Source organism: Orbilia oligospora (assembly GCF_000225545.1).
Source record: "Orbilia oligospora ATCC 24927 unplaced genomic scaffold scaffold00043, whole genome shotgun sequence".
NCBI classification, from domain to species: Eukaryota; Fungi; Ascomycota; class Orbiliomycetes; order Orbiliales; family Orbiliaceae; genus Orbilia; species Orbilia oligospora.
In genome coordinates this window covers 1,278,183-1,291,575 of record NW_011645600.1, presented here as the reverse complement: position 1 = coordinate 1,291,575, position 13,393 = coordinate 1,278,183, and the positions used below count along the sequence as shown (strand labels likewise).

Sequence of the window (13,393 nt, the reverse complement as noted above, 5' to 3'; positions counted from 1 at the left end):
TTGGGTTCCATCGGCACCCATTATATAACAGAGCTCATCCGTGAGATCCGGGGAGGTATTGACTTTCAGGTTCGGTGCTTGCGGCTTCTGGGAGTTTCTTAATGGATTGTAGTCCATCAGCCGCAACTGTCGTCAGTATCCGAATATGCAGTCGCGATTATAATTGGGACTGTAGGGTTCCTAGGTGGTCGTAATCATGGAAGAGGAGTTAGGACTGCGTGAACATAGATCTAGAAGATATAAATGATCTCGTGGATCGCTCGAGCTCGAGGTGTGAGATATATTCGGAACCATCGATATCATTTCTATTCAATATATCGATATATCGATAGATATCATTAGCCTCATAATGTCGAAGCCATTTAAAAAATTGATGAATTAAATTATACGCCTTCATGCAAGCTCTCTTCGCTAGAAACCCCAGAAAACCCTTCACGAACTCATATCCCGTTGAATTTTATTGTATTTTATTTTTCCCGTAAATTAATTTTTGAATTGTCCATCTTATTCCACGCCCGGCCGGCCCAATCACGCAGACTGTCGAGACCACCGCTCCTTTAGCCGCCGCTTTTGGGAGTGTGAAATGAAGACCAGGAACGAATGCGTGCTGATGCAACTAACCATGTGGGGAAGCTTCCCTTAATTTGCTTTTGTGGGTCGGCAAGGTTTTCTTGGCTGTGTAAACCAAGCCCTGTCAGCCGAGTTCTTGTCCTTACGTATGTGCGTGCTACATGCATTGAATTCGAGGCTGCAGAATGATGGATTTTAACTCTCACGCCAGAGCTGCAGAGTACTCTGTACATAAGTAGATATTGGGATATAAATGGTCTTTCAACTTAGGCATCCAATCAGTCGTAGTATTTTTTTTTTCACATTGGAGTCAAATGGTTGATTTGTTTAGTAGATAGAAGACATTAGAGGTTCGCTTCGGGTTCTCATGACATGTAGAAATATAACGTCACGTACGTTCTAGCCAATGGCTGGCTAATTGCCATCCATGGCTTTCAGCCCTCATGAATGAATCCACAAATCCCGGTTCCGAAACCCTTCGACAAATACCCCCCTTAGCCCAAAAGCTTAAAACATTTTAACGACACATCTAGGTAACATTAGCGTTATTTTCTAGAAATTTGAGCCAACAGAGTGGGGGGAGGGGGGTTGAGTTATTACCTGATACAGTCACCAGAGTGCATAAGATCGAAAGCCTCGTTGATATCCTTCAAATCCCTCTTATGTGTAATAAACTCTTCAACCTTAAGCTGACCATCAAGATAATCCTGAACAAGGTTAGGCAACTCGGTACGACCACGAACACCACCAAAGGCGCATCCAAGCCATTTCCTGCCGGTAACCAATTGGAATGGTCTTGTCGAGATTTCCTGACCGGCAGCAGCAACTCCGATGATAATAGATTGACCCCAACCCTTATGACAGCACTCCAAAGCAGCTCTCATAACGGAAACAACACCGGTGCAGTCGAAGCTGTGGTCGACACCTCCATCTGTCGCCTCAATGATCGTGTCGACGAGGTTCTTACCGCCATCGGGGAGCTTAGAGGGGTTTACGAAGTCTGTGGCACCGAATTTTCGAGCCCATTCTTCCTTGTCTGGGTTGACGTCGATAGCCTGGACAGATATTAGCTAGTATCCTGTAGTCTTGAGAGGTAGGTAGAAGGCTTACAATAATCTTGTTGGCCTTATTGCGAACGCATCCTTGGATAACTATCGTAGATATACATATCAGTAAGTGTACCGACAGCTGAAAACGTGATCCCACCAACGTACCAGATAGACCAACAGCACCACATCCAAAGATAGCGACGTTGTCACCTTCCTGGACCTTGGCGGTATTGATCTAAAATGCAACAAGATCATGTTAGTAAACTCATAACAAAAATTCGTATTAATTGTAGCACATACAGCAGCACCGTAACCGGTAGCTATAAAAATATTAGCCCATTGTTCAACTATTGGTGTAGGGAATCAAAAAGTCCACATACTGATACCGCATCCCAACAAGCAAGCCTTGTCAAGCCCTGCTTTCGGATCTATGGCAACGACGGAGATATCGGCGACAACTGTATACTGGCTGAATGTCGAAGTCTATGATGTATTAGCTACAAGTAGAAACAACCTTCGTCAGAGGATTTGGGGTACCTACACCCATGTAGTGAATTCTGAAACAGCTTTCGTAAGCTTTGCTCCCTTATTTCCTATTCAGTATTCGAAAGAAACTCACAAATCCTTTCCATTCGATGTAAATCTAAGAAGTCGTCAGCGAAACAGTAACTACATATCCACGTAATCTCTTATCAAGGACCCACCTAACAGTGCCATCAGGCATGAGACCCTTGCCTTTGCAGTCGGTTAGTTCAAACCCGGCCTAGTTGTCACAATAGTGGAAATGTATCTTCCGTACCTTGGGTAGCACGAATCTTTCCACACAAATTTGTCTTTCCACTCTTGCAGAATTTGCATTCACTGTTACATAGTTAGCGACATAGCGATCAATTGATACGTCCGTTGATTAGCTTACCGGCATTCGGGGGTATAGAGCTGGTAGACGTCTCGTAAGTATACTTGCCGATGCATTCGACGCGAGCGAGCTATAACATACCGCAATTACCTGCCCGAGTACGATCATTAGTCTTTGTTCTAGCTATAAAGCAAAGCTTGAGTGCAGGTAAAACTCACATGATCACCGGGCTTGACGGACGTAACACCCTCTCCGACAGATTCGACGATTCCGGCACTATAATAGAATACTGCGTCAATGTACTGCTCCGTTGTAAATGCGGGTTATACACTTACCCTTCGTGACCCAGGATGACAGGGAATGCGCCTAAACCCCGTTCTCAGCACCGATCTCGAATTTCCGGCCCGCTATAGCTACAGCCACAGCTACAGATATACAATACCTTCAGAATCCTTTCCGCTAAGGGTGTACCTATCCAACGAAACCATCAGCCATTGACTGTTTGCAAAACCTCTAGGCCATATTTCTCGGGCACGCACTGATCAGTATGGCAGACTAAACACCCAAAATTAGCAACCATATCTCTTATGCATATTTTTCTCTTCTCTCGCGCATCCAACCCGACCACTAACCTCCGGTATACTCAATCTTGATTCTGACTTCGTTGGCCTTCGGAGCAGCGACCTCGATTTCTTCGATTGTGAGTGGTTTTCCTGCTTCGTATGCAACGGCCGCGAGGCACTTGATTGGCTGTTTTGGACCAAAATTCCGCGGTATTAGCCAGGGTCTTTGTTTCGATGCATATGCAATCGTTGTCGGGGTTTGGGCACTACCTTGCCGACTGTCGACATCTTTACGAGTAATTGGAGTTTAGAGTATCGTATCTTCCCGGGGAAAAAAACTATTGTTAGAACTGTCCCAAAATAACCAATCCGTTCTCAATCAATGGCAGAACAGAGTCTACAAAGGGATCCCAAAAATACCAAAGATTCTCAATGTTGTCAGAGGGAAACAAAAAGGTGGTCCAGAAGGTTATGACGTGAATTGGAGAAGAAGATTAAGACCTTTTTTTGTGTTTGCCGAAGAGTTTATAATTTTGAGAGGGGCAACAAAACCCCCTCCAAATGCGTTTCTTGGAAGGGAAGCTCTCCCCGCGCTTCGGTTCGGAACGTGTTAGGGGATCTCGTCTCGACTCGGGCTCGTACTATGCCCAGCAGCTAGCAGGAGGATATCCGATTCCGGTGATTAGCCTTCGGGGATAAAACCCTACGGCGCTACGATGTATGTATGACTCTTTATCTACTGATGATGAGATAATACTGCTTACCAATGGCTTAGTTCTCGACGTATTACAACTCTTTACCAGCAAGTTGGGTCCCACTTTCTATCGATATCGCGATCCCGGTTTTGCACGATACGGCAATATCCGATGTGGTATTTTCGATCGTGCAACGCATTTGTGGGTCCATCAGACTGTGGGGCCACCGCCGCAGCCGTATACTTAGTTAGCATGCAGACACCCTGTCTAATGTTTAGAAAAATCTAGAATCCGAGCCTATCGATTGGGATATTAATAAGCTGTTCCATAAATCCGGTGCTATTTAGCGGCTTTATTGGTTCCTTGGGAACCTAAATAGCGAGCAACCTGACTCGCGTTTCGATTCTGGCATACACAACTATGGTCTAGCGCGCGGATATACTATATAAATTGTGGAGAGAGGGATTTAAATGGAAGAGTCATCCTTTCCTTTTCCCTCTTCAAGCTGATTTATGGTTAAACTACCTAGGTTAGGAAACTATCGATGTTTATCACGGAGTTTTACTTCAAGGAATGTATTTTTTCCGTAATACAAATACGTAACATACATGATAGATTGGTTGTGCTGCGCTCGGAGACATGGGACGACAGCTAGCTCAGTCATATATCGTTTTATAACCCCGAACACAGAGCATTTACATATACCAATAAACTGCAAGCACGCGTCATTTAGGTGATAATACGCATTGACTGCCCATAAACCCATAGTTGATTATATAACCAGAAACGAAGAGCTCGTGGCATCAAGCTCGTGGCAACCCCTCTAATTAATTATAGTCGTCGAAAGCTACGTATACATTGATAACGGCGACATGCATGATGCATTAAAACTTAAACAAAACCTTCTACATCAGCGTTCTCGAACTAGTCATAAAAGATGAGATTAACATTTCTTGCCTCTGTCTTTATTGTGGGGGTCGTATTACATGCACTATCTGCAATAGCCGCACCCTATCCGTCACAGCTCAATTGCAAAACTACCTCCTGCTCAGGTAATTGGAACAACCAAACAAAGCATCCTTTAGATGTAGCTTCTAGCTATAGGACTACACAGCTAGCTCTAACCCACCGCGGGATCCTGACTATTCTCAATCTACCTATCCTTATTCCTGTACCAGCTATCTCTTTGACGTCAACGGCCACGGCGACCGGGACAGAATGGCCTACAAAACCGGAGCCTCTGAAGGCTTCTGCGTCCGTTCATGAGTCTGAACCGTCAAATCTAACCAGCAGTGTAGCATCTCCATCTGCATCAACATCTTCTTCTACAGAGGTAGTTCGACAGACTACCACATTCACATTAACACAAACCGAGCAGAAAGTAGTCATGGACCCTGAATCCACTTACAGTAGTCCCCTGGTATCAGCTCATGTACCGATAAGGTATGTTTACAATCGGCCAGCCAAGTCAACAGGACCGCCGCCACAGGACCTTACATCCCATAGGCGTATAAAACCCAGGGTATACGTCACAGAAACCATTTTATATACAGTAACCGCGCCTGCCTACGTCGTCACCATAACTAATCCTGCCGACGTTGTCACAAAAACCACCTTGATCTACCAACCGGGCCCACCAACCACTACCACACCAATTACTTCTCCCTTGCACACATCAAAACCAAAGTTAGTGAAAACAATAATATCAAATATCAACTCTATATTTTCATCAGCATACACTAGTTATAACCCCACAAATCCAACTCCCACCTCAAAGCCTAAATCTACGTTGATACCCCCTACTCACCCCACCCCATCCGGTCAAGGCAATCCTAGATGCAACGGTCTCTTCAGATACCAAACAAACAGGTCATCGGGCGAACAATATCGCGCATACTACTACTTTGACTACGATTTTGCAGTCTACCATATCAATAACTACTGTAACAATCTAAAAGACCTTCCGGATAATTACAACCAAAATGGCATCCGACTGACCCAAATCGGCGCTACAAAAGACCGTAATGCATTCAACATAGGCGTTTACTGGCCTGCTTATCTTCCCGGTACTAAACCTCAAGCAGAAATATGCATTTACTATTTCAGATTTATACTCTTAGACGGTTGCGACGGGAATGATCCGAACAATCCGTTAAATTGGAAAGGTGGTGGGTCTTTTACCGCGGTTGATCAACGTGGGATATATAGACGACAAATATATTATGAAATAGAAGCTATAGGACGAAGAAGGAATATCATAAAACAACGGCTGGCTCAATGCTTTAAACAGATACAGGATAATAAAGTAAAACTATTCGTGCGAGGTGCAGGTTGGGCGGGTGATATAGGTTTGGTGGATTTGAAAAGAAATGTTAATGAGGCATGTGGGGGTATTGTGGAGTATTGGGAACCCGTCTCTACGATTAATAAAACCGGGAAGTATGAATGGCAGTTGGATTTGGGGATACCGGCAGACCAGGAAAAGTGTTTTTTGGAGGTTGTGAGAAGGGATTATGGGGCTGAGGTTGAATGTGGGTTTCTTCCGGGGTTTGGGAGTGCGAAGGAATATATAGGAGATTAATACACAAGTCGAAAGATCTTTTTGTTTTAATCCTTCCCCTTCTGTTCCAACTGTGTAAAAAACTGTGCAGCCGCCAACTTTGGCATCCGTCGCTTCGGCAATCCGCTGGAAGTTAGGTCTGGTCGAGGCGCTCTAGGTGCCGGTGGGGTAGCTAACGGTGCCAATCCTGGTTGGTGGCCGGGTTTTGGATTCGTCGTTATGGTAGTTACTATACAGACATTCCCGCCATCGTCTGGTGCACGTCTAAGACTGATCCGACAAGGCTTATTTAGAACAACTACTCGAGCTGCTAATGTGGGTCTTGCTTTTGCTGCAATCGCAGTAATGAGGGTTTTAATCGTCGCTGTCCTTTCAACCTCAAAGACCAATTGTCCCAATGATAATGAACTGTCTTCCCGGTCAAGGGAAAGCTTGACAACGAAAGTGGGTCCGTCGTTTACGCCGTTTCCTTCATTCTTTTGCGGTAAAAATATCGGTTCGTCCAGAAAACTATGTTCTGAGATATCGACCCATGGTGTTTGAGTTCCAGACATATTCGCAGCAATGTATTGAATAACCATTCCAAACTGTTCAAGGCAGCCGATGTATATCTCTGGTTTGCTTAGAGCAGCATGGATTTCAAATCCATTTGAAGCTTTGATATATTGAGCCTTTAGTGATGCTGCCCCCTCGCCCTGGGCATCGGTCGGCTCTGTGGCTTCGGCACTACCCCGTGAGCTGATGGTGTATTGGTCTTTAAGCTTATTCAAACTTTCAATAATCTCGGTTTGTGACTCGACCGGTAGAGAACTGGTAGTGACTTGTTCCTTGATGCTGGATAGGTTCGAAAGAATCTTTACTTGTACTTCATCAGGAATAGCCTCGAGAATTGAATATAAATCTATCGGACTGCCTTCCCGGCTACCTAACCGTTCCATAACAAGGGTTATATTTGCAAGAACCTCCTTTCTAACCTCAGGCGTGACCGAGTGAGCAGTAAGCTGTTCTTGTATAATTGGTATATTCGAAACAATCGTTTCCTGCGCAGTTGGAGATAAAGTCGTGAAAACACAACGGACAATATCCAATGTATTCCGACATTTGGGTAGTTGGGATGTTAAGTTTGTGATATCCGAAAGGATTTCGTTTTTTATTTCGGTCGGTAAGCTTTGAAGAACGTCTAGGATGGCATTTTGGTTTAGATTCGATTGATCGTTCTGGAGTATACTCGAGAGAATGCCCGTTTGCACGTTGGCGGGGAGGGCTCGGAAGACAGTGGCTGCGGCGTTTCGACTGCCTGTGGACCAGTTGTTTAAAAATGAAATAGACATGACTTACAAAATATTCGAAAGATGAACTGCTTATAGCTTAGGCTGAGATGATTTTTGTATGTGAGGATTTGATCTGTATATATATATAACTACTGCTAGAACTTTTATCATGATGCTATCGTAGGGTATAAATACTTAAAGTGCTTGTCGAGATACATAGGCACTTAGATGCTTGGTGCCTCCTGAGGATCTAGAACGCCGGCTCTACGACCCTATAAAAGACCTTGGCGCGTCTGCACGCCAGAAAAACGTATTACTAGTACCGCAAAGATATAAATAAAGTGAATGTCTAGTATATGACTGCTCCGTACTTTGCTTTCGATCCCGCATCGCTATACAATGCCTAGAGTATATCATATCACATGACGCCCTTGAAATCTATGGTTTTTGATGTGGTTTTGTTTAAAATGCTGGAAAATGCTTTATATATCCTCGGAGAATATGTTCTATATCACAATTTTCTTTAGTTTTTTATTGCAAAAGATCGGGTTACATATGCGGTTTACATGGTGTGAACGGTCAGCCTTGTATGACTTTCTAAAATAAGCTAAGCTTGGAATATTCGGTATGTCTAAAACGAGTACGGAACATGGTATTTCAGTTTAAGATCGTAAAACTCAGCCTCACCAATGATGAAGATAATGAATCAGATTACGAGAAGAAAAAGAAGGAGACAATTCGCGATCGCATAGTACCCAGTATTCTATCTTAAGTTCAATAGGGGTGTCGATATATTTTTTGATTATGTCGACTCGACGTCTGCAACAAGGTATTGCGTTGTTTGTCCCGTCATTGAACTCCGATCCTTTCTAGATCTTTTGATGTCAAAGCAGGTAATGAACCTGGTTCTGTTGGGAACACCCTTGCATGTTCTAATTCCAACCTTCTGCCTGTCTTCTGCTGACTGAACAATCTGCTCTCAATTCAATCAATCAAATTCAATACTCGTAAGGTGGGTCCAGTCTCTTCGAGTCTCAATGGTCACGTGATGGAACTAGGGAGTCAATTAAAGTCAATTAACCTCGGCAGGGAGGTCCACTTTTAAGAAGCTTAAAATGTTTGACAGAACGTTAGAAAAACCCTGAACAGGGGCAATGCAACGGCTGTCGCGTGCTTGACTCCGCCAAACCTCCTGTGGACGAGGATAGGAAATAGTATATGCAAACTGGTATGTGTACTATGTAGGGAAGGTATCAGTGTTATGTAATGCCGACGGTGATGCTATCTTTCTAGTCCTGGTATTTTTGGATCCTGCTCCTGCTGGAGGCAAAGGATCGATTCGACGGGAAAATTCTGGCCCCAAAAAATAATATCAAAAAAAATAATGGAAAAATAGTATGCAAGCCATGCGTTCGGCCTAAAAACACTGCTGGTTCCCAATTGATTTACTTTTCGTCCCCAATTATGCACGGGGTGGTTGGTGGCCGTAGGCACCAGTCCTGTTTGTCGGCGGCGCTCCCCCACGTGTACCAAACTTTTTTTCCCCCCTTCCCCATTTCTTATTCTCATTTTTCCATATTGACTCCAGAAACTGTGCTGCTTGTGCGCATCGGTGACACAAAGGGAGGGGATGAGGAGGAGGGGACCGGTGCGTGGTTCTATTTATTATAACTAAGCACGTTGCGAAATGCAATGGCACCCAAGGGATCGTCCACGCCTTCGAAAGAAAGTTCTTCCACACTTGCCCTGTATGGTACGGTACACGTACTATGCATAATCTGGCACTGTTGCGCCGAATCGACGGTGTCGACATCCATCCCATCCATACATGTCTCTATGTCCAGCCCTTCGTTAGCTTAATTAGCTTGAAGGGATGGCGAATCTTATTTTGGCCATTTCCCTATTGCATTACAAATTTAAGCTGAGATACCAGACCAGCAGATACCAGACAGCATGTATAGAGTATAGTACCGTCCTTTACTTACATAGCACGCAAGAGCATACACATATTCTCGTCCCCTTGGCTCGGGTGTTCCACATTCTGGAGGCATGACCGAGGCTAAAGAAAGAGAGTTACCAAAACGGTCGAGTTTGTGCCTCCTTCGAGCCTAGAGAATCTCGTATGGCCTGCAGCTGGCAGCTGGGTTGATTGACGGGCTGGCCCCTGATGGTCTGGGGCCCCTGATACACCGCCCCCATCCAATCTTGAACCCGCCAGATTAGGTGCTTTTTTTCAAGGGGGTAGCAAATTGGCGAAGACAAGCCGGATGAAAACCTCCAGAAGAAGAGAAGTCGAAGAAGAAGGGAGAAATCAAATCATACAAGATATTCGCCGTTGGCACCAGCCTCTCGTCCTTGGATTTCTCCACTACAATCTACCAGATCTCCTGCCTGTCGACCTGCGCCTGTTTCCTGTGCGGATACCATATACTTACACCCCTTCGGATATTCCTTTCTTCCCCTCGTTTTCCCTCATTTTTATGCGTATGTCTTGACGGCGGCCTTCTCTCTCACTCACTCTTTTTTTTCCTAAAATTTTTAACGTTTGGCCGGGTTTCTCGAGACATCAGCGAGTTTTGGCTGCGTCTGTTTCAGGACCCTTTTCAACGCAGTTTTGGCAATTCATCTGGGCTTGGACGACCGACGAGGATTTGCCGCGAGAAGGGATAATATCCACTATACGAGGTTAATTCGGGCTGCTATCAATTGTCACATATAAAGCTGGCGCGATAGCTTTTGACTGGCCTGCGCCTACGAATTTTCGAGTCCCCCCCGCATGTAATGCCGTGCTGTGCTCCTTTTTTATTTAAACTATAACCTTCCCGCTTCATACGGCTTTGGCCGTCGACTAAATAAAAGGGACAAACCTATACATTCCCAAAAGTTTTCCCCTTAACAAAGTCGACTATCTGGATAGGGGATTCTTTTTTTTAAGAAAGAATATAAAAGAAAATTATACGATAGGCTACTTAAATTTCCGGCGCCGAAGAGACGATGTCGACTATTGGTCGGTTCGGGCGGTATGTGGGCTCGTTACGACCACCAATCCGCATTACCATTTCGTCACCCACCGATAACGATTACCAGGAACTTAAGAGCGATTCTGTCCTGAGTCGATCTCCTTGTTCGCAACGATCCTCCTTCGATGACTCCTCCTTCCTACCTTCTCCAGTTTCTCGAACAGTATCCAACGACTTCAGCTCAGAAGCAAGCGACCTCGTCTGGGTAAAACTGAAAATTCGGAATCGAACAGTATTTGGCTATGCGTATCCAAGGATTATTCCCAGATCAGCATGGGGCTGGCCGAAGAGAGCCTATATTCAGCGGCAACGTCGGTGTACAAGACGGCAGTGCTTGACCTTTGTCGGCATTGTTATACTTCTAGCGATATTTACTCCGATTTTTGTGACCCAACAGTTAAAAACTTGGAGGGAAAATAAGGCAAGACGAGGCTGGGGATATGGTGTCCCTCGTGTTAGCGGCTTGGATGAATGGGGCTGGCCGTTATGGGAGAAAACCTTTCAGCAGTAAGTTATATCTTCTCCTCGCGCGTGCGGAATATGTTTTTGTAGACGTATTCGGCGACAAGTCCAACAATTGTTTTAGCTGCAGGAGGATGGCGTATACGCGTATCCAAAGCGGGAAGAACTGACATTAGTCAGCTGTTGGCATACTTGCACATAACAGTTGCTATTGTCGTATCAGTTGGATATTACATTGTTAAACAATGAGTACCTTATCGCTAACGTTTTTTGTTCCGATCTTACAGTCTCCAGCACAACTATGGCGGTATCAAAGAACTAGTTCCCAAAAACGAGAATGTTCCCGAATATCCCCCTCTCGGTGACGAAGTTGAAGGAGCAGCAGAGCCAACATACTCAAAACCGTTCGCGAGCCCCGTACCCGTAGAATTCAAACCATACCCGGACTATTCCTCTAGTGAATATCGAGAGAATCACGAGGGCGAATATGTTCCTTGCAGAAGTTTCATTGAAGGAGAAGTTCTTATGGCATCAGACCCACCCTCAAAGGTCTATGCCGGTATCCCATGGAGTACGTAGCGAATTCTCAAAATAGTCATATGCTTGGGCGGACGCAGCTAATTTGATTCGTGTAACTTATAGGAAAAGCTGATGCTGTAATCGGATCTGCTGAGCTTGTTGGACTTGACGACACCGTCTGTTGGGAAAGAGACTCCTTGCTTGCGCCATACGGATTTGGTGACAATACTACACTCCCATTGCACGAGGACTGGAAGAACGCTACGACAATTGACTTCACGGGTGTCAATTGGGGCAACCTACAAACCGAGTGTGTGGACCGGAATAAAGCCAGATATAACCCATCTCCCACCAATGCAGGCAGCATTCCCATCTGGACTCCTCCCGTGGGCAACTCCAAGCGTGACCTGGACTCGAAACCTGAAAACTCTACCGAAGTATCGAAGTACAAGTCTCGAACTGCCGTCGTCCTCCGTGCTTATGATGGATTCAAGTTTACGCCCGAAGACATCATTAACCTTCGTCGTCTGATCACCGAGCTATCGCTTCTGAGTGGTGGGGAATACCAGGTTCATGTTATTATCGACGTCAAGGACTTTGAAATTCCAATCTGGGCCGATGAAAAGACCTACCAGGGGATTATCAACAAGGTAGTTCCGGAGGAATTCAGGGGTATCGTTGAGCTCACAAACGAGCCTATGATGGCCGCTTCATACTGGAGTGCCCCATGGCATGATTCTTATTGGTCGTTATTCATGCCACTGCAACTCTTTTCAAGGAGACATCCAGAATATGACTACATTTGGCAATGGGAAATGGACATGAGATTGATCGGACATCATTACCACTTCCTAGAAGGGCTCGGTCAGTGGGCTAAGAAACAACCAAGAAAGGAACTTTGGGAACGTAACGCTCGGCACTATATTCCTTCCGTTCACGGCACCTGGGAGGAGTTCAGCGCCTGGGTGTCCAGCTTGTACCCAGAAGCAAACTCTACCGTCTGGGGACCAGTTCTCCCAGCAAACGTCACGGCAATCGATCCACCACAGCCACCAGTCGCTACCCCAGAGGAGGATAACTACGAGTGGGGTGTTGGAGAAGAAGCTGACCTGATTACACTGCTCCCAATGTTCAATCCAATCGGAGGAACCTGGAACCTCGCAAACGACTGTAAGGTGTACGAAGAAAAAGACAATACCCCCCGTCGAGCAGCTATTGTTACTGCCAGCCGACTCTCAAAGGGCCTTCTGTGGCGTATGCACGAGGAAAATTCAAAGAGACAACACAGCTGCGCCTCAGAGATGTGGCCGGCGACGGCTGCTTTCCATCACGGACTTAAAGCCGTCTACGCACCGCACCCGATGTGGTTCGAGAAAGACTGGCAAAGCATGAGCACCGTCGACTATATCTTCAACGGTGGTACCAAAGGATCGTCCAATCCTGAGAGCGTGTTTGGTATCAACGAGCACAACTTCTCTGGATTGACTTGGTTTTATAATTCGAGATGGGCAAGAATGCTGTACAGACGGTGGTTAGGTTATGAGGAGAATGGTGGTGGAAGGGAGTGGGAAGCAGAGCATGGAAACATGTGTCTGAATAGTGTCGTTCTACACCCAGTCAAGAGTGTAACCCCGGCCAACGAACATTAGTTCCCTCACCGACCTATATAATGTTTTTTTTTCTCCGTTTTTTTCTTGGAACGCGTTAAGGGGGGCTTGAGTACTTTGGCGATAGGTTTGTTTTTATTTGCTTCGTCTATATATGCTTTATTCAGCGTTATGAAAAAACGTTTTCTAGTGATGCGATTCAGCGGAATTCGACAGTCCTA

The 13,393-nt window shown here is 45.3% G+C and overlaps 4 protein-coding genes across 4 annotated transcripts; 2 read left to right on the top strand and 2 right to left on the bottom strand.

The window, feature by feature from the left end:
• Positions 1-1,166: 1,166 nt before the first annotated feature.
• On the bottom strand, positions 1,167-3,326 carry AOL_s00043g396 (uncharacterized protein; the record flags this gene model as incomplete). The annotated part of the gene is made up of 17 exons (XM_011120882.1): positions 1,167-1,625; positions 1,681-1,721; positions 1,785-1,854; positions 1,920-1,939; positions 2,000-2,102; positions 2,161-2,176; positions 2,239-2,262; positions 2,324-2,354; positions 2,419-2,480; positions 2,536-2,555; positions 2,617-2,625; positions 2,694-2,751; positions 2,811-2,841; positions 2,918-2,946; positions 3,015-3,030; positions 3,108-3,225; positions 3,309-3,326. 17 exons carry the CDS (start codon positions 3,324-3,326, stop codon positions 1,167-1,169), a joined length of 1,125 nt encoding a protein of 374 aa, XP_011119184.1.
• A 1,344-nt stretch (positions 3,327-4,670) lies between these two features.
• AOL_s00043g395 (uncharacterized protein) lies at positions 4,671-6,314 on the top strand (the record flags this gene model as incomplete). The annotated part of the gene is made up of 1 exon (XM_011120881.1): positions 4,671-6,314. The coding sequence occupies one exon, from the start codon at positions 4,671-4,673 to the stop codon at positions 6,312-6,314; it is 1,644 nt and encodes a 547-aa protein (XP_011119183.1).
• A 26-nt stretch (positions 6,315-6,340) lies between these two features.
• AOL_s00043g394 (uncharacterized protein) lies at positions 6,341-7,624 on the bottom strand (the record flags this gene model as incomplete). The annotated part of the gene is made up of 1 exon (XM_011120880.1): positions 6,341-7,624. The coding sequence occupies one exon, from the start codon at positions 7,622-7,624 to the stop codon at positions 6,341-6,343; it is 1,284 nt and encodes a 427-aa protein (XP_011119182.1).
• Positions 7,625-10,558: 2,934 nt separating this feature from the next.
• AOL_s00043g393 (uncharacterized protein) lies at positions 10,559-13,214 on the top strand (the record flags this gene model as incomplete). Its single annotated transcript, XM_011120879.1, has 3 exons — positions 10,559-11,091; positions 11,334-11,617; positions 11,689-13,214. The coding sequence occupies 3 exons, from the start codon at positions 10,559-10,561 to the stop codon at positions 13,212-13,214; spliced, it is 2,343 nt and encodes a 780-aa protein (XP_011119181.1).
• Positions 13,215-13,393: the final 179 nt, after the last annotated feature.